Below are 25181 nucleotides of genomic sequence, written 5' to 3' on the forward strand. Positions count from 1 at the left end.
GAACTGCCACCAGAGATTTTTGGAACTGTCCAGAAACATCACAATTTTTTGTCTCAGTGCCAAATATTATTTTCTTTCAGGAGGGAAAATTTTTCTTCTCCTTGCTGCTTCTCCCCTCCTCTTGCCAAAACAGAGTGAATTTACATAGTGTTTTATAGTGCTTTCTACCATGAAATGGGAATGTTGGAGCTATGTGGTCCATGAAACCCAATTTATGATAAATCTAGGTTGAACATCACGATGATATGTGCTGTTTCCCAAGGGTTTCAGTCTGCTGACGTAATAACACAAACTTTTAAGACAAATTTCCTCAGGGTTTGGTGCTGATATTCCTAATCACTTATAACCAGAAACAATGTTCTCAAAAGTTTATTAAAAATCTGTCAGTCAGGATATAATTATAACTAGGTAATTTTTCATTTAAGAATTTCCTGTAGTGTATGTAGATGACAAGAGAGCATAATAAATACTAAATATTAAGACTGATTCTAATCTCCCACCTGTGCATTTTGGCAGTAATTCCACCACAACTGCCAGGACTCGGTATTCATTCTGTTTCTTTATCTCTACCCCACTGTAACTCAGTTTCAAGAAATGAAAGGTGATAAAAAAGGCAGTGGTGTTTCCACTTTATCTCTTCAGGATAGAATCAGTCCCTTCTAGTTTTTATCAAATGACTTTTGGAGAGCTGAGTTGTTATTTCCAGATGGAAATAAAAAAAACCTCCACACCTCTGGATTATTTTATTCCCTAGAGTAATATATATACAATCAAAGCTTCTCAACTAGTCTTAGTTTTCTGTTAACTTCAACAGGCTTGTCTTTAAGCCTCATGAATTCTCATAGACTCATAGAATGGTTTGGGTTGGGAGGGACCTTAAAGACCATTAAAGTTCATTAAGTTCCAACTCCCCTGGGGTTGGGACATCCCTGTATGGGTTGGGACATCTTCTACTTCACCAGGTTACTCAAAGCCTGAGTCAACCTGGCCTTGGACACTTCCAGTCTTCAGTTTTTATACTGGACCTGTTACTATCTCTCTATTTTACAAATAGATTCTTGATAGCTCTAGGCCCAAAGTGTATGAAGGGGTTGGTTGGTTTGACTATTACATGTGACTTGTGCCATCACCGGTCTCTGTTTACAAGATAATGGAAGAATGGAAATTTTTCCACATCTCTGAACCTCAGAGAGCATCTTTCTGGTAAATGTGCTCAAACAGTGCTGTTCCATGTGAACTTTTCATCTCAGCCCTGGGTGCAAGCAGCTGTTTTGGCACAGCACTACCCCATTATTGTTATACTCTCTCTGGTCTAATCAGTTTTGATGCAGCCATCTTGGGTCCATCTGCATTGTATTCCAGAGAATTTCTAGTTAGGTAGGCATGACTGGAAAGGACCTAAGAAATTCCATTCAAAAATTTGGATTTCCCTTGTTCAGCCCATTTTTAGGAGTTATTTTTAAATTAGTACTTCATTATTAACGTGCTTGGCCATCAAGCTGATGATTCTTGTGTATAACCTTTTAAAATAATACTATTAACAATAATACTATTAACACTGTGTCCTATATAAAGTCATCTGTCATTATTACAAATAATCAACTTAATGAGCAAAATTTCTTTTCTTTTTTAATGTTTCTTCTTTTTCTTTTTTTTTTTTTTTTTTTTTTTCTCTTCTTTCCTTCCTATTTTTTCTCTCAAAAAGCTTCTGCTCATTATGGAGAGATGATTTTGATGGTAGATAAATAGCTAGATAATTTTCATGTTCTGGTCTGTCCTGTTTCATGTATCATTCTGTTGGTGGTTGAAGTTGTATTTATAAAATTTATTAATTCTAGTTCACTTCAAATAGTGGTTTGCATGTTTCACCTTTCAAAAATGTTTGAGTGCAGGATAGTGAGAGAGTTAAGATAGATATTGTTGTGCATTGGCTTTTAATCTTCATTAAGCCATTACGTATGGTGAAGTAACATCCCATAAAAATAAATCTAACAGAAATTGTCTCTTCAGACAGTTGCTGTGTGCAGGTTAGGTGAACAGTAGTCAACTTCCCCCTCAGGATATTGTCAGATGGAAGCATTTCACTGTAAAGTGTTTGCAGCTGGAGATGTCACAAAAAATGATAAAGGCCCTATCATGTCTGAGCCAAGTAGGGACTTTCTGAGCGCTGTTCTTCCTTCTTTGCTTCAACATCCTTAAATACTTTATTTCTGCAATGTGTTAAAGTCCTTGAGGCTACAAGGAAATAATTTTAAAAGTATGATTTTTTTTTTTGAGAATCTCACTGGAAAGGCTTTTGCTTCAGCATGTATGCAATAAATTGAGTTAACCCTTGAGAGACCAATGGAGTAGAGGATGCCATGTATGAAAAGTCATGGGCTATGTTTTATTCTTAAGAGCAAATGAACAAGCTACTGTGAGGCAGCAAAAGGTGTAAACATCAGTAGCTCCCCTGTATGCATGCTTTTGGACAGCAATAGGTGCAAGGTAAATCACTGTCATTCAGTCAGGGTGGTCTGACACCTACAGAGTATAAAACCATAGCTCTTACAGTTCATCTGTCACTTAAAATTTCAAAACAGCTTACAAAGAAGGTCAAAACCTTGGTGATTGTAACAAGTGGAGAAAATAAGTCAGAGAGCAGTGAATTAAATTTGCCAAACATTTGGGCTCTACCATTATCCTGCGCTAGTGGTGCAAACTCTTTTTTAGCTTATATTAATCTGTCCTGTTACAAATCGGGTAAGGTTCGTGGATTTTGGGTCTTGTATGTTTGTGAGTAGTTAAAAAACAATGACATTTATCTGTTTTCAATTTTGCTGTTCCACTAATGTGACTTTGCCTTTTTCTTCACCCTCCCTCTCCTTTTTCTAGTTAAAGCAGAAAAAAAAACCCTGGTAAAGGGATCCCTTTCTGGAACTTCAGTGCTGCCATGCTCCTTCTCAACCACACCCACTATAGCCTCCAGCTATGCAGCTGAGTACCTTCGAATAAAATGGTCTAAGGTTGAGCTGGATAAAAGTGGAAAAGATGCAAAAGAAACCACAGTACTGGTGGCCCAAAATGGAAACATCAAAATAGGTCAAAGCTACAAGGACAGAGTGTCTGTTCCAACCCATTCAGAGGAGACTGGTGACGCTTCGCTGACTTTCTCCAAGCTGCGTGCAAGCGACGCAGGGGTGTATCGCTGTGATGTGATGTATGGAGTTGAAGACACACAAGGCATTGTTTCTCTGGCTGTTGAGGGTAAGGATTTATCTACTTCATTTCATCAATACTGATTCCAGTTAAAACAGTAAAAGTCAGTAATTAAAGTGTAAGTAGATAGCATTTAATGGAGCGTCTTTGGCGATTTACCCTTTACTGTTCCGTCTTCCTGTTCTCTTTCTGTCTTTTCTGTACTCTCATGAATCTTTGCCAATCCATAGCTCTCATTTCTCACACCTTTGAGGAGACTGCTCTTGATTCCTGGAACAAATGCTATTTGCTTAGTCTCAGAATGGTTTGATACTTTGATTTGGTTTATAATCTTTGCAAGATTATATTTGCAAGTTCCTTCTTTTAATTGTTTTTTAATTTTAGGAGACACCTGTAAAGTTTTATCAAACCAACCTTTTTTGAAAAATGTTGAATATAGTACAGAAAATGTCAATGTCCTTATAAGAAGACAGACTGGGCAGAAAGAAGTAGTATTTTAATTTCCTGTGTAGGACAAAACAACTGCTTTGCTACTGGAGCCATGGTTCATCTTGCCACTTGATGTACAAAGCCATAATACCCACAAAACTGGGAGCCACTTTTTCTGTGGATAGAAATGTCATGCACAAATTAAAAGTTTATTTTGTTTCAGTAATAAAGGTTGGATGGGCAGGAGGAAACCTATCTGGCAGAAACTGCAGGAAAAATAGTGAGGTGGATGTTCATTTGGAGGATCCAGGACACAGAGTTTGCTTGCCATCACTGTGAGGAGTAGCCTCCAAAACTTTGCAGAGGGGAGAAGTATACATGTAAAGAAAGAGACAGGACTTCCCAAAGTGTGTAAGAGGCAAAAGGAGCATCTGATCTGCAGATATTTTTCCTCCTAGGAGCTTGCTTGTACAGCACTGTAAGTGCAGCACAGAGACTGCTGCCTGATGCTATAGAACCCTGTCAGTCTGGCACTGAGCCTGAGCTAACAAACTCTTCTGAAAAGCAGGACATATTAGCCCAGGCTGCATGCCAGGTGAATGCAAATTCTAGACCCAAATTATTTTGTGTGCTTAGAACAACACTGCTGTGTGGATGTATGAGCTTGTGTGAGCCTTAGTTTAGACTTTACTTTGCACTCCTTTGCACATAGGTGTTTTCTGACAGCTCAGTATTTACTCAAGTGACTGAATCGCAAAACAAACATTAATATCTGCTGCTGGAAATTATGGCTTTGGCTACGATTTTTTGGTGAGCTTAATACTGTATTGTTCTTCAAATATGCTTAACCCAACTTGAACAGTCATTTGGCATTGATTCAGTGAAAGGTTTTGAAGGTGTGGCCTTAATTTAGGAGTACAATAAATCAGCGTAGCCATTAATGTCTGTATAACTTCATAAACTGGTTAGTCATAATGGCAAAAGCAAAAGAAATCCTGGTTTGAACATTACTTTTCAGTAACTAGTGTACCTGGCATTCCTTATTGCTTTTCAAGTACTCCCTCGACTACACATCTGTACCCAGGAGCAGTAAATGTTTACCACAATAAAATATCTGATGATTTATAGCAATACTTTATCTTTTGTAGTTAGTGTCCCTGCAAAACAGTGCAATGAGATCAGATATTTTTTTTATTGAAAGAAAATTTCACGCATTTCATTTGTTTTCTGCAACACTTCTTATTCCATGATTGCTTTAATATCAAAATTTAAGAGTGGAAAAAGCCAGATCTTGACCCAAATGGAAAATAGCATTGTCAGATTGCCATGTATGCACTCCCTTTTCTGTTTGCTATGTTTAGTCAGCAAATGCCACATATCATGCTCACAGGGATTTGACATGAATGTTGCTGCTCAGATCTGCTGCCCTATTTCAATAAAATTTTATGGGTGTTTTAGTGATTTCAGATTTTCTTTAAAAAATTGATTATAGTATTATGTGTGTGTGTGTATATATCTAAATGTTAGAAAAGAAAAACCCAAAACCAGCCAAACAAAAAAACCCCCACAAAAGTTATTAGTCCCAAATATAATTGCTTTCCAATATGCTGTCTTTTTGAATTTACACACCAAAGTTATAACACCTGGGAGAGACATCATCTTCGTACACCCCTTTTGTGCATTCTTGGCTGCCTGTGGTTAGCATGGTGTGGGCACATCTTCCCACATTAATAGAGTAACTTCAGAGCTCTGCATGGTCCAACTTTGGTCAGACATCCTGGCTGTAGCTGGCTATTCTTGCACATTTCAAGCTTCTTGCAATGAAACACAGAGTGCAGTTATGGAGTACTCTTTCCTGGACGACTGAGGCAGCATGTGTTGCTTTAGTTTTTCAGTGGATTAAAGCCAAAGTGGTAACTCTGGCTCATGTAATACTTTCTTGATCTTACAACTTAACCATAAAGTGAAGGAGAGTGATTTTATTAAAGATAGGAAGTTTCTGCAAAAATTCCCTGTGTGGAGCAATTTAGGTGTGGGAAGAAACGTTACTGATGCTTCAGAAAGCAATGCTCATCTGTTTTTTAAGGGCCAATACTGGTATGTATGTTAAGTCTAATTTAGCAGATGTCTCAGAAATGGGCAAATGAAGCAGGCAAAAACTTACCTGCATATTTCTGCTGAAGAAGGTGAAACTGCCCTTTTGCTGTTACTTTATGGGTCTTCTATGCTTGTCTCTTTGTATGTATTTAAACTAATGCAGTGGAGTTCTAAACACTTTCAGAATTTCCACTTGTTTGACAGATGTTCCCTCATTTTAAACTTTCAAACAAAAAGCATTTTCAGGCATCAGTGAAGCCAGGCAGGTGAGCTTAGACAGCTGTACTGTTTTGCAAATGAACCTTTGCAAGTAAGATAATAGGTAACTGGGAGAGCTAACTTGAATAAGAATAAAAATCACTGTAATTACTGTATGTAGACTTTCACTTAGGTATGTTAGGAATATAAAGCTGCTATTGAACACGTGATGCATTGAATTAATGTACTTAACCAGTGATGGAATGTATTGTGAATAAAAAATGGCATCTTTAAGAAAGAGTAATTTTCTCTGTAGTGTATAGCTCTTTCCAGGTTAAACTGTACAAGGTTAGCATAAGTCATTGAAATTAAACAGTAACAATTTCAATGACTGATTTTCTTTTCCTGAGTCCCAAGACCAAGGCTGTCTACAGAAGATGTGTATAATTTTGCATCTATTTTTTTTTCTTTCTAGCTATCACAACAAATTTGATAACTTAAATGTAAATACCGAGTTAATTTGCTATTTTTAGATTCCAAATGAACTTAAAAAGTTCAGAAGGCCAGGTTTATGTTATTAGTAATAGTATAAATACTAGCTTTACCAAGAAGCAAATACAAAACTGCCTTCTTCAACCCTGACACATCTATTTCAGCACTTTAACTCAAATTGCTCCACATCAAATCCAACCTTGCCATAGGACGAATTATGTAAGGTCTGAGTAGATTTTTGTAGTCAACTACTGCCTAATTTATGCTCCTTGTAAATTAGGCCAAAACCAAACTTTTGTCTGCACCATTTCAGACAAAAGATTTGGCCGGCCCATTGTCCTGTTCCAATGAAAGCAGCAGTAGCTGATACCAAAGGCAAACCTACCTCTTTTTCCTGCATACTCTGTTACTGCTAGAGGCTTGTCACCTGGGGACTTACTGGGGCAGAAATTATGGCTTTTTCTCACTCACTCCTGCACAGGCCATTTTTTATTGCCATTTTAAAAAAAATGTCTATATACTTTTACTGTTCACAGCTGGACTTCTGGTTAAGCCACTGCTTAACCACAGCTAATTAAGCAAGTTCTTATTCACAAGGAAGACGCACATGATTAATCACACACATTCTTTTTCTCTCTGCATCGTGTTTTTCTACAGCATCCTTTTTTGACAGGTAAAATGCTTCTAAACAATGGCAGGATCTTTTAAACTACCATAATTCTGTGCTTTTTATTTGCTTTCATTATAGGCACAACCTATTTCAGTATCAATAGCTGCTTATTTTCTGTTCAGTAGCAGCTGAGAGACACCATCAAGGCACTGTGGCTCAGGATCCTGTATCTGCTGAGCAGTGCTTACCAGTGTGTGCATCATTAGCTTGAAACAGAGGTGAAATAATTTGATTTGAATTCTGTTTGAAATACTCAGCTTAAGTATGAATCTGAATTGCCTTTTTTTACTAGGGTTTTAAGAGTGATTATGTTACCAACCATGGTGACTTGTTTGTGTGTACAGTCCTGGGGGACCTGATCTGGGGAAGACTAGGAGAGGACATACTGGGTCATTTAATCTACTTACTTTGGTATTACTATTAACCCCATTATATCCTCTGCTATGTGCCTTTCTTAATCCTGAAATCAGGAGAGAGCACCCGTTCATATGGGTTATCAGGTCCTTTGCATATTTCCCTTCTAAGACCAGTGGGGTTAGCTTGAACTGTACCCTATAAGTTACTGTTTCATTTTACAGCTGGTGAAAGTGTAAGGCAGAGGGGTGAAACATTTAATTTTAGCCCATGAAGGAAGCTTTGAAGCAGCCAGATACCTTCCCAGCTCATTAGTCACAACTGCAGAGCTGTCCTCAGTCCAGGGACAGCTCCAGTGCCGGCAGGTCTGCAGGCTGTTTCATCATACTAGGTACCTCCTTTCCTCTTACTAACTGGGAAATACTTTCTTTGAATCCTGGTTGCTGCTAATGATTACACTAACCTCTCAGACGGAGATATTTCATGCTTAGAATGGATCTAACAGCATTAAAATGTAACATGCTTCAACTTCTTGGAAGAAGAAAATTATATAGAGTAAGTCAGTCATACCCATTTTTCCTACCCCATGTTGTCTTCTGCACCTTCTCTGCATGTCCCACTGAAATTTTTCTTTTTTTTCTTTCTTTTCTTCCTTTGTGATCTCTTATAACTTCTTTTTTCTACAGTGCTTTGAGCTTTTCTTCTTACCCTTCTTCATGTTTTTATACCTACAAGGAAAACCGTCTCACTTTAGGAATACTCAGCCTCACAGTATTTTAATGTTTATTGTAATTTTTTCGTCATTTCCTTACCACCATTGGCTGAATGTCAGGTCAGGAGCCTTCAGATACTTCAGAGAGTTTTTCTTTCCCAGTAGCTAACATTCAGCTGTTGCTTCATTGCCACTTGAAGCTCCTTTTGGACACTGGTGGGTTTCACTGTATCACAGTAGAGAAGTTTGGGACCAAGGTGGAGGTTGCCCACCAGCGGGTAATGCTTTCTGAAAATCACCCCCAGGTGTTCACTCGCCTGCTAATGGTTTGATGAACATAATCCCCCAACCTTGACTCGCATGCTGAGTCTGAAATAAATCTCTAGTCAGGATTGGATTCATTTCCCCTTTGACAATTTAAGGTCACGTGCCTGTTCTAAGCTAACTTATGCTTAATGAGCAAGCTCCTGCTACCTTATCCCCTCTCTGCTGAAAGTCTTGGGTGAGAGACTCTTGGGTGAGAGAGCCTTGGGCTCTATAGGATCCCTGGTCATTGTTTAGATGACTAATTTAGACTAAACTTCAGACACTAGTGAGTTGAATCCCAGAAAGGATTTGGCTGCTGTACCTCTCTATGTCCATCTTTATTCCCTCTCTCTAGCTATTATAAAGTCCACTTGCATAAAATAGTTTTGAGATACCTCTTAAAAACCTAACCTAGAAGTGCAGTGTAAGGGTACTCTTCATTTTGCAACATAAGTGCATATTTAATGAAATCTTTGTTTGGTGTGGTGCTGATACTGGGCAATAAAAAATAACATATGACTAAGTATAATAAAAAAGAAAAAACTGAGCAAACATCTTATTTAAGTGTTGGCTTTTTTTGTTTTTCCTTATATTCCTTGGAGATGATTGGATTTAAAGAGATCAAAGTGGTAAATGAGGTCTATCCCATTTTGTTTCTCTTTTTTTTCTAATATTGTTGGTGCATATTTTTCACCAATACTGAGAGCATATTATCCTTTTATTTTGTCATGTTTTGGAAGACCATGGTAATTTTGGTAGTTTTTGCTGCAAATCAGAAACTTTAGTCTTTTTAGTTTACTTTTTAGTTTAGAGCTTTGTGTGTGGTTTTCTGGGGTTTTTTTTGTTTGTTTGTTTTGTTTTTAGTGTATTTTTAAGTCAATAAACAAAATTCTAGGGTTAAAGCAGTGACCTTGCTAAAGGAAAGAAACAGCCACTAGAGAAGCAGAGTTGCTGGTACTTCACGTTTTCATTTTTTATGCAAACTCTTCTTGCAGGCATTATAATGATAATAAATGGGAGTTGTTTCTGATGTGGGAACAGTGCCACTCAATTGTGCTGTTAAGCCTAAGAGATTGTGTGTTGACAACCTAATTGATTTATTCCATCTACAGACAGAACTCCCCCTTATTATCTCTGAAGTATGGAATTTGAAGAGGTGCTTTTATTTAATCTTTTAGACTTATCTGCCTTGAAATCTTACTGCTTCTTGTTGCTGAACTTCTGTGCTTCCTTGCTAACTGAATTAACATGAATATTTAAGCATGTGGTTGACTCTCCTGCACTGAGGAATCCCTGACTTCTGAAGCTGTGAAGGAAAGAGCACAATGTGTATTGGCCATCAAAGCACAGGAGAGGGATATTTATTTCTGGATGAGAAAGACCCATGGTCTACGTATAGTGTGTGGCAGGAATGGGGAAGCAAAATCTCTGCTCAAAATTCTGTGTCCATCAACTTGGGACTGGATCATGGCAGCTGATGGGCAGGCTGGGAGGGTTTCTGCATTATTTATTTTACCTTTTTTTTTTTTTTTTTTTTTTTTTTTTTTTTTTTTTTTTTTTAAAGTAATTTTAATTTAAGTAGCAGTGCCTTGGCCTCTGTGAACACTTGTGTGACCTGATTAACACAGATGTAGTGAAGTCCTCCCTGTTAGAAAAATACAGGTAAAGCTCAGCTTTTATGTCTTTCCTTATCTGGACCAATTTGGCCATACGAGTTTCCATACATCTTCAAGTAACCACAGTGCTTTGTGAGGACAGACACAAAGAGTTTGCACAGAGGAGTAATGTGAAAGTAAGTGCAAGAAGTCTGTCCCTGGAGGGCAGGGGGCAGTGGGGCTTACAGGGCAGAGGGGTTGGTATGCACTTTGTCTTCCCACCATGAGAAGTTCCTTGAGGCATTTTGCAGGGGGGTTCCTGCTGATGCAAGTCCAGCCTGTTCTTCTCAGGTTGCCAAAGCCTAAGACAGGGGTCAGAAGATGGGTGCAAAACTTCAAATGAAAAGCACAAATGAATTATTCATGCAGGAAGCTGAAAATGCTGCCATTTTCCTTCCTTTCATACAGTGCTCAGTCCTGTAGCCTCTATTTTGGCATGTATTTGTAATGTAAATTGTCCTGTGCATTAAAGGCAAGGAGGATCGATCACCAAAACTATGTGGTAGCTTTGGCAGAGGACTGAGAGTTATTTAAAGGGTCTGTGAACATAGAAATTAACAGAATAACAAACACTACCGTCATAACCTTTTTTCTTTAGGTATTCTTTGATGTGTGAGGCAACTTTTGAAATTCAGGCTTTGTCTCACTCCAAGAGCACGTTGCAGCACTGTGAGCTCACTGATGAAAATGGGGTGTAGTTTATTAGCTATACCAGCAGCCCTTCCCCGACAGTTCCACAGGGCTTTGCTGCAATGATAACCTGGCAAGCATTAAAGTTGCAACCCAGAGGTGTGAAACCACAGAACCAGCCTTTTTTTTTTTTTTTTTTTTTTACCTGTGGTAGCTCTGGTTTGTTAAAAGTGAAATACTTTATGTTTTTGTTTTCTGTTCTAAGACAGAGACAAACTATTAAAAGATATTCTGCCCTGCTCAGAAAGAAGTGAATTTTGGATGCTACAAATTACTTTCCTATGAGTGCTCTTTCTTGCAGCCACTGCTACTCCTTCCTGTAATTACACTGACTTTGTTTGCCAGATGTTCAGTGACAACACTATGCTGCTGCAGTCTGTTTTCCAGTTGCTTTATTTGTTCCTAGGGCAACTCCTTTCTTGCCTTTTCTTTCAAGGAGGAAATAGACAAAGGGGAAAAAAAAGTCCTTTACAAATGTTTTAAAGTGCAAAAGCTTGGACAATGGATTGTGTCCCTTTCTCTCTGTCTAGCTGAAACAATGAAAGTCTTGCACTTTAATCTTCTTAGCCCCAGGGGGTCGTCTAATTATTGCAGCTGTTGCACAGGCTTATACATACTGACATCCTCCTCCCATTCATCTTGGAGTTTCTTTTATGTCCATTAGCTTCTCACTGGAAATGGAGGAGCCTTCAGCTCTAAGAATAGGTGAAGTTTACCTTTTGGATCAGGCCAAAGAGAACAAAGCATTCCCCAAGTTCCTTTCCAGGATTTACAAATGACCAAAGGGTCTTCTTGGAACTGCAAAAGCTACTTCAAAAATAAGCAGTGACATTAACTCTTTAGTAGTGCCTTGTTCAGGTGTCACAGGGATCCCAAATGGATGCCAGCTCAGAAGGACAGTGGTTTCTTCCAATGTGGAAGAAATGGGAGGTTGACACAGCTGGTTGTGGGGAATCCACTCATAAGATTTTCAGCATTAGGAAATTTTAAAAAAGAATACAAGTTCAGAGAAACATGTTGCCATCTCCTGCAAAGTTCATAAGTTTGTTTGTTGTACTGAGAAGCAGTACTCTTGTGCCCAGTTGAAGTCATATAACATCAGTTATGCAAGCTTGGAAAAATAAAAAGGCAATTAATTTGAATTCATAGTGAATGCATTTTAATTAAAGTTAAAACAACAAACTGTATTAACAAATTACTTCATATACTTGGGCATTTCTTGTTTGATTATGAGCTATGGTGTCAGCGTCAAGTACCACATACTACAGAAATACCAATGCTACAAAACAAAACCATCAAAATATTTCTAGGCATTCAGCAAGGTAGTAAAGCCAGATGTCCAGCTTGTGAATATAATTATGAGTTTATACTTATGATTCAGGGAAAATGTTTTATCTGCTTCTGTTGTGAGCTCTGTAAAAGCCACTCATTTATAATATCTGGATCCAGAACTCAAAGCAGGTCACTTAAACTCAAGTCACCAGAGATAGTTATGATCATTTGTACCAGCAGGGATGATTGCTTACAGTGTCATCCCATGTTACTAAGTTCTGAATATATTAAAACAAATACTTTAATGAATACCAGATCATTAATAAAAAAAACTTTAAATCATGGTTTTCTTCTTTTAAGCTTTTAAATTCTGAACATGATTAGTTGCTTTTGCAACTCCTTTTCTGTTGTCTGGTAGTGCTCTGTGTTGGACATGTGGTAAAAGACTGTGGTTTTCAGGGTTCACAAAGCTAAAATATGCACTCATACCTATATAAAAATATGTGCATACATATATAAATAAAGTTTTACACATCTTTTTCATGTGTAAATTTGACCTAACCAGGCTGTGGAGGATGCCCTATAAGAGAGAAAGTGAAGGGATGCAGGAGCTAGTGAAATCATCCCTTTGACATTCTTGTCAATGTCAAGACATCTGAGTTAATAAGAAAATGTGCCTGAGTCTGTCTGGAGTGGTGTGGCCCTCATCCATGCTGTTATTCTCCTTTGGCTCCCAGAATGGGGTGAAGATTCCCATTGGAAGCTGTCCCTGGTATTTGCTAGCTCCTGAAATTGTATGGAATGATGTTACGGGGCCTGGGCCAAATAATGCAGTGAACTAATCTAAAAATTTAACAGCATCTATGACTGAATTGCAGGCACCTGGAAAATTTAATTGAGAAATATACACATTGCCATAATTTTTCAGGGTGTATTCTTCACCTGTCACTGTTGCCAAACAACTGTTGGGCCCATCTGAAGCTGAAACTACATCATTGTTTCATAGAAGCACTGTTCTTGATGAGTTCTGTCAGTGGTTTGAAAAGGCATTTTACAGGGATGCTTGGTGGTCTGTAAGCTTCAAGTTAGTGCTGCAGCTGGTGTGTGAATCCATACTAAGTTATGAAATACAGGGATCCCCATTGTTTCCTCTTCTGTTTCTTATTTCTCTGCCAATAACTTTGATAACATTGGTGTCTGGTGGTCGAGGTTTAATCTACCTGTTAGTAGGTTTCAGATAGTATTTTATTTAGTTTCAGGAACTTTCTTAGTCATCCAAAACAAAAAGAAAACCGTGTGTTTTCAATTTACTGGTCATATATAGACCTTTGATAACAACTTGCAAACTTGTACTGTATTTGTATTAATGAAAAAATTGTTTCTAAATATATTGGAGCCTCTTGAAGCAACATTTTACTAGGATGCCCACATTTCTACTTACTCATAAATTAGCAGACTTCTTCCATCTTTCAACAGTACTCTTTGTTACTAGAGTCATTGGTAAATTCTTTATTGCTACATCATCACCATTTTCCCAAACTGTATTACAGTGTTATTTCCTCTTTATGAAGTACTGCAATAAAATCATCAGAGTAAAGGAACGTTTTATTGGGGTTTTTTCTTGCTTTGTAGCCATTCTGCATAGTGGATGTATTATGGTGTTGCAAGGCTTGTGAAGATTCTAGAGTGCAATAAGGGAGTCTGAATGTTATTTTTCAGAGATCAGGAGACTTTTAAAAAAAAATTTTTTTTTTAGGTGTATGTCTGTAGCTGTAGCAGAATTCACTGGCATTATGTGTGCATGGAATACAGCATGTGGCTTCTAGACAGATCCCTTCTTAACTAAGACCATCTTAAATCTAGGCCTCCTGGTCCAAACATCTGACGTGCTCAAGTAACTTCTGAAATTGTTAAGATTCTTTGCAGAATCAGAAGGGTCCCAAGTAAAAGCAAGCATAGCTTTGTCTGAATCATTTGCAGAGTGTGCGAGAGTGTGTGATTATGAAAAATTGATCAACAGCAATATATTTATAAGTGTTATATTTATGGTAAGCTTTGATGCATAGGAACAGACATCAAACCCATCAATGAGTAACAAATCTGCATTGAAGGCACTATTTTTTTGATGTCTGTTTTGGCCACATGCCTCATTGCAGCTGGCAGACCTCAGGCATCCAGGGTGTCACCCTGTTCACTGCTGTCACTTCTGTGTGAAGTTCCTGCAGCTGCCTGCTTGGGAAAGTCTCTTTTAAAGTCCACTTTTAGTCTGGTCACAGATTTTGTCTTGTAATTAGATGTGTCAAGAAAACCAATGTGTCAGAGCTGTTAGCATAAGCATTCTTGCCTGCAGTGCTATCAGCCAACCAGCACTTGGAAGCATCTGGGTAATTATGTGATACGTTTGACGTATTTTAGCATGCATTGCTAAAATCAACATTTTCTGTAATATAGCAGTGAAAATACTTCTGTGATTTAATTAATTTTTTTTTCTGTATGTACAGTGAGTGTAATTTCACCAGCTACTAATAAAGTGTTCTATAATTACTGATAGCAGCCACTAGAGGGGGGGGCTTCATTTATACGGTAGTGTATCTCAGCCTTTTACTGTTTTTATTGTTGTATCAATCTCTTTTCAGCATTGTAAGAATACCTAGGTAAAGTTTACAGAATGATGATGGTTGCAGAAATCATGCAGAATGTAGAACTAATATATATTTTTTTTTTTCCTTCTGTGTCTTTTCAGGTGTTGTATTTCATTATCGTGCAGCAACCAGCAGGTATACTCTGAATTTTACACAAGCCCAGCAGACTTGTCTGGACAATGGTGCTGTCATGGCAAGCCCAGAACAACTGAAAGCAGCCTATGAAGATGGATTTGAGCAATGTGATGCTGGATGGGTGTCTGACCAGACTGTTAGGTGAGATATTTAACAAGCACTCTCGACACAGTTTCTCAAAATGAATACGCTTAGGCTGTGCCAACATCAAATGTTGACTATGCCATAATAATAAATATTAACATGCTGCATTTTCAGGTATCCAATTAGACATCCAAGAATTGGCTGCTTTGGAGATAAAATGGGAAAGAAAGGAGTCAGAACGTATGGACGCCGTTTTCCTAATGAAACTTATGATGTGTACTGCTATGTGGAACGCATGGAAGGTAATATAGGTCCACATTTACTCTGCACTACAAAGTCTAAAAGTGACAGGAGGTTCTCATGTAGAAAGGCAAAGAAATAAGAAATACTCTGTAAAATAATTTTGGCTGTTTTGAATCTGAAAGGAATTGCTGAATGAAGTGAACCTATGGTTTGTGGCCTAGCAGGCCTTAATTACAGGCAAATGTGAAGTCTACAAAGAGTCAGTCAGGTTTAAAGCTGCTATAGTTAGTGCAGTAGATCTCACAAAAGTTGCTGTTGAAGTATCTTATTTTTTCGAATGTTATAAAAGGATTTTCAAAGAAACTAATTTAATGTTTGGGAAAGTATATATACAATATATATATATATATATATATATAAATAAAGATGGAGATAGTACATGTACTAGCTGTATTATAGCTCATAAAGTATGTAATTAAGGTTTTTACGTGTCCATGCCATAAAATTAGATAGATATCCAATTGAAATCCAAGCTTAATGATACTTTTTTTAAAACAGAGCATCTCAGCATCAAAAAGACACAATCAGAGTCATTTCAGTGAGGAATGTGAGTCTTCCTTAGTATGGCTATAGCTACTGCAAAAGCTTCTCATTAAAGGGCTGTAATGCAGCAGAATGAAAAATATGGTACATTTTCTTGTGATTGGAGAGTTCTAGTTTGCACAAATTCTTCGTATTGTAGGTGTGATATTGTAATTATTTTTTATACCCTCTTCTGGAAATGAATTTAACTATATCCTTTCAGTGGGCCTATGGATATGCTCCAGACACCAGATACCCTTATGCTTAGACATTACTACAGCTAGTTAAACACATACTTAAAATGTAAATGCAGAAATAGCTTCTCCTGTCCTTCAGCTTTTTTTTTTTTTTTTTTTTTTTTTTTACCATTCTGCTATTTATGCACATGGGAACTTTGTTCTGGTACAGAAATACATTGCAACCAGGACCAAAGTACATTTTCCATTTTTGTAGTGTTCTGAATGTGTTACACTGCAGCTGTCTTAACAGGTTTTTATACCATAGAAGTTTCACTGTTCCTTTCCCAAAAAAACCCCCACTTGTTTAGTCACTAAAGTCAATAAGCATTTTTCTCTTAGTAGATGAAGATCTGCCTCAGACTATGTTCATCTAGGAGATTTATAAAATACAGGCAATGCATGTTTTGCAAAGACTCAGAAAACATATGAGTTTGTTAACTCTGAAAATTAAGTGACAGAATTTTTTTAGTCTTCATCATTGTCTTAATGTTTCTCATGGTCTATCTGTATCTGCTGGTGAGCAACACATCTGAACACCTGGAGCTGATAACATTTATCTTCCCTCAGTTCTTTGTGGAATTGGCTTCTGAATCATCTCTCAATGAAGGCTTTCAAATTCAATTTCGATCTTTTCAAGCCTGCAAAAAAGTATAACTAGTATGGAGAAGCTTATTCTGGATGCATATGAGCCAACAATTTTTCAGGGCCAGATACCCTCATTGAGATTTTAAAAATAAAAATTAAATAAAAGTCAAAACTGGAAGTTCAGTTTTTCTCAAAACAATCTGGAACCTGGGAGAGGAGTTAAAGATTGATGTGACCAGACCAACAGGGGCTTGTTGGTCTGACTTGAAGACTATTATTGACCACTTTACATCTAGGATCCACTAAGACTCTCCAAGACCATCACGTAGGAACACGTAGGAAAAGTCATCCTTTCCTTCCCCCCTTTCTTTTCCCCCTTTCTTTTCCCCCTTTCTTTTCCCCCTTTCTTTTCCCCCTTTCTTTTCCCCCTTTCTTTTCCCCCTTTCTTTTCCCCCTTTCTTTTCCCCCTTTCTTTTCCCCCTTTCTTTTCCCCCTTTCTTTCCTCCTCTTTCCTCCCCTTTCCTCCCCTTCCCCCCTTTCCCCCCTTTCCCCCCTTTCCCCCTTTCCCCCCTTTCCCCCCTTTCCCCCCTTTCCCCCCTTTCCCCCTTTTCCCCCTCTTTTCCCCCCTTTTCCCCCCTTTCCCCCCTTTCTCCTCTTTCCCCCCTTTCTCCTCTTTCCCCCCTTTTCTCCCTTTTCCCCTGTTTTCCCTCTTCCCCTTCTTCCCCCTCTTCTCCCCCTTCCCCCTCTTCCCCTTTCCCCCATTTTGATTCAGTGCCAACTCTACTGGGCTTGACTGCATTAAATAGCTACTTATTTGGAGAACATGTGTAAGTGGGATGACTGTTCACAGAATAATATGGTCCTTTATTAATGATATCCAAGTCTGGGCTATAATGAGAATGTCATAATGGAAGTCATTGAACAGTTACTGGTCTGTTGGCTTCTATTCCTGTGTTACCCCAAAAGGCCATAAGTGGTGGTAGGAATTCTTGCAATACATAATCTAAAAAAAAATATGTATTGAATTTACAGTACTAATATGGATACTTGCACAGAGGATTATAGGAGCAACACCATTTCAGTTTTATTCCTTTCTGGCCAAGTTAGAGACACAGATCTTTCCTTGAATCACAAACCATTAGTTTAAATTAAGACCAGTTGTCTAGGCTAACTCTTACCATTTTCTTGTTCTGAGAATAGATAGAGAGATTAAAGACTTCACAATTATAAGTTAAATATTTTGAGTTTAGCTAAAACACGTGAACAATAATTATGGGAAGAATTTAGAATTTCTGAGGTCCTAGTGATAAAAATAAGAATTTGGAGCTAAAATATGCCTAATTAGGAACTGGATATTGTTTATTATTATAAACTGGCTTACATTCTTCGTATTTCATCACATATTTCAGTGTACCAAACACTGACAAAAACATTCAGGATACTTTTAATGGCAGGAGTTGGAAGGAAGAATTTAATCTAAGGAAGAATTTAATCTAAACTGACTGAGCTGCAAAGGTTTGGATATAACTCTGAGGTTCCCTTAAGTTGTCTGTAACAGTGTCTTCTATGGAATTCCTGGAATGGAAGCAAGTGATGGGGAAGAAAAGGCTCTCAATCTATCTTCAGATATGTGGGTATGTGATTTATTTGACAGTGCCATGATGTCAGAATGGAGACAAAGTGAAATCTGCTCACTAAAGGCCACCAATAAAGGGAGGGGCTGTGAGTGTGTGGGGCAGAGCCAAAGCAGAAACTGCTTCTTCACTCAGTATTGTCTTCTGGCCAAAGCCTATTAGAAGTCATACATGTCTAACAAGTGCTTGTAATATGCAGATTGGGACTCACACTAAGAAAGTTATTTTTGGGTGGCTGTGGGGAAAATTATATAGTCTTGCTTCCATGCCCTGTTCCTCCCCTCCTTCCCCCAGTAGATGCAGTGAAGTAAAAAAGGCAAAACCAGATGTCTTTTAAGCACATTCCACCTAGCCTCATGCAGTTTTGGTATTGTCATGGAAATTTCTATGAGAATAAGTATAATTAAGGGAGTCATAGTCTAAAATATGGCGTCAGGTGAGAAGTTTCTTTTCTGTTTGGGCAGCAAACATCTTACCTAGAATCCATTCTGATTCTGGAGCAAGAATTAGGTTAGATTTTTAAATGAGGACACAAAGGAAAGTATTTTCCTTTTTTCTTAGTCCAGGGCTTTTGCTGGAATAACAGCCTTTTTATTGGCTTCTACTAGATGCTTCTCCAGACTTGAATTGGGTGACCTAATGCAGGGTCATGTATCCAAGAGTTCTAAAAAAAGGGCACAGAGCCCAGTTTGAGTAAACCAAAAAGAAAATAGTGTCATGGTGGTTTCTGTGCATGACATTACATTTGAGCTCATAACATGATAGAGCTCATCTTTGGGGAAATCTGAAACTTCTGATACCTAACTAATTTTTTTGTGGAAGGGACACACAAAAGAAACATAGCATGCAAAATTTATTTTCTTTCTCTGTGTAAGTAAAAGCCCATGGCACTTTGCAACTACAGCAGAGCTCTCCAAGAGTATAGCAGTTGCTTTGCTACTCTTCATGCTAGAGGGCAAACCTATGGGAAAAGTACACTTATCTAGTCTTGTCAAATACAGTGGATTCCTACTTAGCCTCTGGTTTTGCATAGAATAGACCTAAGACATACAGGAGAGTTGAATTAAGTCATTACTGATGTATATCAAAAGGAATCAACTAACTTGTTCTCACAAGTAAAAGACTCCATCTTTCCTAGCCTTGCTGCTTAGGCCTTCGTGGTTTTCCAGTCCTAGAGAGTGATTCACAGTGATTTGTGACATTGTTAAGGCTAATTTTTATTAGTTTGGTGTGTCAGAGAAAAAAAACCCCTCTCATCTAAACTGTATTTCTACCTAGAGAGGTTAGACCAGGTGATCCTTGAGGTCCATTTCAACTTGGCATTCTATGGTATAACTGCAGCTGTGACTGTCTGCAGTATGGGAGAGAGGTGGAAAGCTCTAGCATGAGTTGAATTGATAAACAGGCTAACTATATGCAGCTATAGTGAAGACAGATTCTACTTTTTAGGTCTGTCTTGATGAAATATATCTGTATGTTTTTCCCAGAATATTTAAGGCAAAGATAGTGGTCTCTGTTATCTTCATGCATGTGTAGAGAAGGATAGAAGTAGGCAGTGTCTCTTCCCTCCACGGTGTATAAATAGGGTACTCAGTTGGTGCTTGCTGTCACTTTTTGTTTGGATCTTTTGGCCAAAGAAAGAAAGAGAGGAGAAGGAAATGGAAATACTTGGGACATATGGTCCTCAAGATGCAAGGGTAAATGTTTTAGCCCCCACACTGGCTGCCATATTCCTGCTTCTTTGCACTCTTGCTCATGTTCTAAAAATGAAACTTTGGAGAGGTTCTATGTTTCTGAGGAAAACAAAGTCATGATGGCATTGTCTTATGACTGCTTGAGCTTTCAATGGCTAACTGTGGTTTATTAGGAGCAGTGACATCAGGCTACAGCTGCAGGTGAGGAAACATCCTTAGAATGTTCCATATAACATCAGAAAATACTGTATTTTTTCACTTTTAGCCATCTTTTGTACTTGACACTGGGTACTCTGATCTGCAGCTATTTTTCACTTTTAGCCATCTTTTATACTTCACACTGGGTACTCTCATCTGCAGCTATATACCCAGAATCCCTGGAGCTCTAAAATCCCCATATGGGCATCTTTGCATGATGAGCTTGGTAGATTTTTTTTAATTTTTTTTTTTAACTAAAATTGTTAGAGTTAATAGTTCCCACTTTAGATTTTTGTGTTTATTATCCCTTTGGATATTCTTATGTCTTTCTTTAGTTGATACAGAAGGTAGGGGATGCTGTATAATCTGAGCACCTAACCACAACGTAAAGCTTGTGAGCACCAAATTCCAGATAGAATAGTAATAATGAAGACTCGTGTTGCTGGGAGAACACAATGGGGGAAAAGGCTAAAAATATGACAACCAAATAAGAGTGCCTCCATAGTATTTGTTCCATCACATGGGTTGGATAATAATGATGACTTTTCATAGGTGTTTGGCCATTCACAGTCCTACAGGTATCTGTAAAGCATTTTTCACGGACTTGCACATAATGCTTATATTTGCCATATGCAGATGCTTCTTGTGTCAGGACTTGCAGCTTACTTTGTTGTACCTGGCACAGATAGTGATGGTAGGTGAAGTTGAGGAGATGGTGCTCTTCTCTGGGCTGAGACTGCCACATAGTCAGGCTCAAAGACTTCATTTAAGAAGCAGCAGCCCATCCATCCCTAAATTACGGTTTCACCCATGGAGAAAGAAATTACTGGTAAGGTCTCTGCTGAAGGGTTTACATCTAGATTCATTACTTCTACCCTAGTCAATACATGTTGTTTATTGACCCCTGGCTGTGGTTCTGTCCTGCCTTTCTTTCTGTTCTTGCTTTTAAGGTGTGTGATTCATGAAATTCTCAGCTACAAACATGCCCGGCTTAGTGAGATGTCTCCTGATGAGAGAGAATAAGTGAATTAACTTTCAAAAGAATTCAGATTGCCATAAAAGCAGCTGATAAGTCTGTAGATTTTAGGCTTTTTCCTTGGGGGATCAGCTTTTGTCCTCAAGAGAAAAACCTGGCTTCTTCATCTGCCTTGATATATTTGAAAGAGAAGGGGAAAGCATGACTCTCATCAGGTGTTCTAACCAAGGAAAACAAACACGTGTAAGAAGAAAATCCTGAGAATTCTTCAAGTGCTCTGACCACTAGGGCTGGACAATCAATGTCAATCTTGGTTTTAAACATAATCTAGAAAAAACATTCATTACATTAGTGTCTGCAGACTGAACATTGTCATGGTCTGAATTTCTGTAGAACAGGTTTCTCTTCATCTGCTGGTCCTAAGCCCTGGGGTTTTCCTGTGTAATTTTGCTATTAAATGGAGTGTACTCCAGCTATAAAAACATTGTACACTGCTTTTAACACACACAAAACTGAATCTGCCCTGCTTTGGTGTTAGTGACTATGTCATTTATTTATTGACCAGACAAATTTTTTCTCTTAATTTCCTTGTTTCCAGTATTTTGGCAGGGAAATTGAGGTACTTCCAGACACAATAATTAAGACATAGTAATAATATGACAGCAGGAATCCTTCTGCTAAACATGGAACTCATTAGGCTTCCAAAAATATCATTTAATTTTAAAGACTGTATGGGTTAAATTAGTTTTATTAGTGTCACCATTATTATTTTTTTACTTTTTGGAGGAACTTTCTGTGCAAAGGTCATATCCTTTCTCTTTGGTACTTTGAAGGTGTCAGGATGTTTCAGCTACATTGACTGTCATGCTGGAAGTCAGGACTGGAGCACAAGTCCTTTTTCCATTGCCTCTTGAAAGCTTCTCTCAGTTTTGAGGCTGAGACCATGAAAGATCTCAGAAGAACCTGAGCTCCTTTTTTCCCCAAGGGCCATGTTGACAGTGAAGTGGGACCAGTGGTTTGTTTTTTTTTTTTCACATTCCTGTGAAAATAAAGAAGTAGAGAATTATTAAGTAGCACTTCCAGAACATGCAAACAAAATTTCAGTAGTTTGGTGTCCATTTCTTTCTGACCAAGGAGACAAGAGGTGAGCAAATGTCTTAGCACTAATCATGTCAGAGAGGTGACATGAGCAACAAAATGTCATCCGTGCATATTCCAAGTGTTTGCATTACTGCACACAAACAGTAGGTCCTGAATAGTTGTCTCTATGCTATGTGGGTCCCCAGAGTGCTCAGTCTGCTGTACATGAATCTGGTCCACATGAGAAATGCAGAAAAGATTGTGCAGACTTTCTCATCACATAATTTAGAGCTGCTGTAAACCAAACAGGTGTCTTTCAGCTGAAGAAGTGTTGCAAGTACTGTTTTTTTCCTAGGAGAAAATATCAAAATTATTTAGCAAAAGGGGTCTTGATTAAATTCTTGTGCTTTTTTTCTCATTTTGCTCCAACAATTATTATACATATTTAATGAACATTCAATCATGAAGAATTTTAATTTCTTTTCAGACTGGACTGACAAATTGCAGTCATGTATCCTAGAGTAAATGACTGCTATTTGGGATCTTACTTTTGCACTTTACAGGGCTTTTAGGGTTTTTAAACAAGAATACTGGAATCATAACAAAATGTTGTAACTAGAGCAGTTGCAAACTGCCATGTTTTAATACCTTTGTATTCTCTATCTTATCACTAGCTTTCCTGAAATAAAGAAGCACTTACTTTGTGTATGATGGACTGACAGTAACAGCATTTTGCTGATTGCTCTGGCACCTTTTTGCCTTCTTTCTGAATTTATCATCACAAGTTTTTTAGTATACTAAATAGGTGGCAAAGAATGTGACTTTGGATTTTACTGGTTGTACTGTTCTGGTTAGGATGTACTTTTCCTTAAACACATGGGGGTTTTAGTAATTTAGTTCTTCTGCTAAACATACTTTGAAAAAGATGGTATTTGTATGACAGCAATAGACTTTAGGAGGTGACTCAAGTAAGTCAGATGTAGGGTAAGCAGAATAGATTCAATACAAAGAAAGATATGCCACCCATCTTTTACTAGTGCAGTATTATCAATATTGCATATTGATAATTGCATACTCCAAGACAAACTTAAGGCAAATTTCCATAAGTATATGTTCTTGTGCAACTTGGATTATAAGAGATGACACTTTGCAGAGAAATTATTGATTGAACCCTGCATTTTCAAGCAAGACATAACCATTCACAGTTGCTTTACTTTAACAGAGTGTAGATTACAGCTCAGATAGATAAAGATCCCTAACATTAATGATATTATGCACAAGTTCTGCTTGGAGGTGGTGATGCTGATCAGTCAATGGAAAAACTGCTTTGTTATTAATCTTGCACCGTTTACCTGCTTTTCTGTGTATTTGACATGTTTAACCCATAATGAAAGCTGTGGGATTGTTTGACATTTAGGTTTTGAAGCCTCATATTTATTTCCAGAAACCATTAAGATGTCTTGTTTTTCTTGACTAATTTTCTTGTTTAACTGCAGTGCTATCTGCTATCTAGTTGCAATAATTTTAAATTATCTCCACTGATCATTGGGATTAACTACTGTTCATTTAAACTATATGTCATGGATTTTGTGTGACAGCATGACTGAATAGTCCTCAGAACAAAGGGGAGTGCTCTGGAGAAGTCTGTCTTTGCTGCATTTTTTTAAACGATAATGCTGTTAAAACAGTGTGGTGGGATAACTGCATCCATCATTCTGCATTGACCATGACACCAGGTCTTCCTCTTGATGCAGAAAAAGCTATCTTCTGGAGAGCTGTTTAATAAAAAAAAATATTGTCCATGTGGTTTTAAAATCTGGATGAGGCATTCTGGTACTTCTGCTGATGAATGGTTCTTTGCTTTCCTTATTTGTCCCATTTCAATAGACATGCTCTGCCCCTTTACCTTTAGCTTAGCAACTCCTTACCTCATGTATAAAGAAATGTACTCTGTGGAGTTGATATTACAGCTGTAATAACAAATCAGAGTTTCTGCCTAGGAGGAAAGAGAAAATTGGCACATTGCCTCATTTCACACTTGCATTCCTTTCAAGCCCAAAACAAGTGTAATATTGATGTGAATGAAACTGCTTGGGGTGATGTGGTTTCTGTCTGCCTTTTGCTAGGTTGCTTTGAAACAATGGCAGAAGAAAGACAGATTTCATGTCCAGTATGAATAAGCAGTGATTGCTGCAACAGTGACTGTAGTGTTCTGGCCTGCTGTGGTTGGGGAAAAGAACTGTTTTGCAACAAATATGTTGAATTTTCACTGCTTTCTGTAGCTGAACATGTTTGTTTTAGGTCTAATCCTGTTTCATTTCCAGGACATGAACCTTGATTCTTTTTTTACTTTAATTTTTTTTCAGTAGTGTTTGAGTGAATGAGGCAACCAATTTTGTAATGGTAATATATGTAAAATATTAGATGGAAGCTAAACTATACTGCCAGCATTCTTGACTAATTAATCTTTTCACACAAAAGAGCCTTGTGCATGAGATATGTCGGGTGCATTCCCTCACTTTTATTTCTCTGTGGGGCAAAATGAAGTCTGACAGAAATACGACATTAGAAGCTGCAGTAGAGCAGCCAGGGAAGAACATTTGCTTTTTTTTCATGTGCCCCAAGTGAGAATGTAGTGATGATTAGTAAGGTCAGGTAAGAGGCTTGCCTATGTAACAGATTTGTAAATTCTGTTGGACTGGATTTTATTAACTCAGTTGAGTTGCAAAGTCTACTCCAACAGAGGTCACAGAGGAACTTCAAGATGGTCATTACCTCTGCCCGGAGGATGAGGGAGAGATGCAGTCTCTGACCACTGTTCATGGCATAGTTTGCTTACATGTACTCAGTCGTAGGTTCATTTTCATACTTAAATTTGTGACTTTTGATTTTCCAACTATCTGATTGTTTGAAGCATTTCAACTATCTGATTGCTTTAAGCAAAAAATTTTTTCAAACAAGTTTTGGGAAAAGAAACACCTTACAGGACACTGAGTGGAAGAGGGGAACTAAGCTG

At 37.9% G+C, this 25181-nt stretch overlaps 1 protein-coding gene across 1 annotated transcript in view; it reads left to right on the plus strand.

Moving 5' to 3' along the window:
• VCAN (versican) overlaps positions 1-25181 on the plus strand; it is a 93637-nt gene that overhangs the window by 13746 nt on the left and 54710 nt on the right. The window contains exons 3-5 of the mRNA XM_030467631.1: positions 2875-3246; positions 14817-14991; positions 15109-15236. Coding sequence (XP_030323491.1) covers positions 2875-3246; positions 14817-14991; positions 15109-15236 — 675 coding nt within the window. The remainder of the gene's footprint in view (positions 1-2874; positions 3247-14816; positions 14992-15108; positions 15237-25181) is intronic.

This window comes from Calypte anna, chromosome Z (genome assembly GCF_003957555.1).
Source record: "Calypte anna isolate BGI_N300 chromosome Z, bCalAnn1_v1.p, whole genome shotgun sequence".
Taxonomy (NCBI): Eukaryota; Metazoa; Chordata; class Aves; order Apodiformes; family Trochilidae; genus Calypte; species Calypte anna.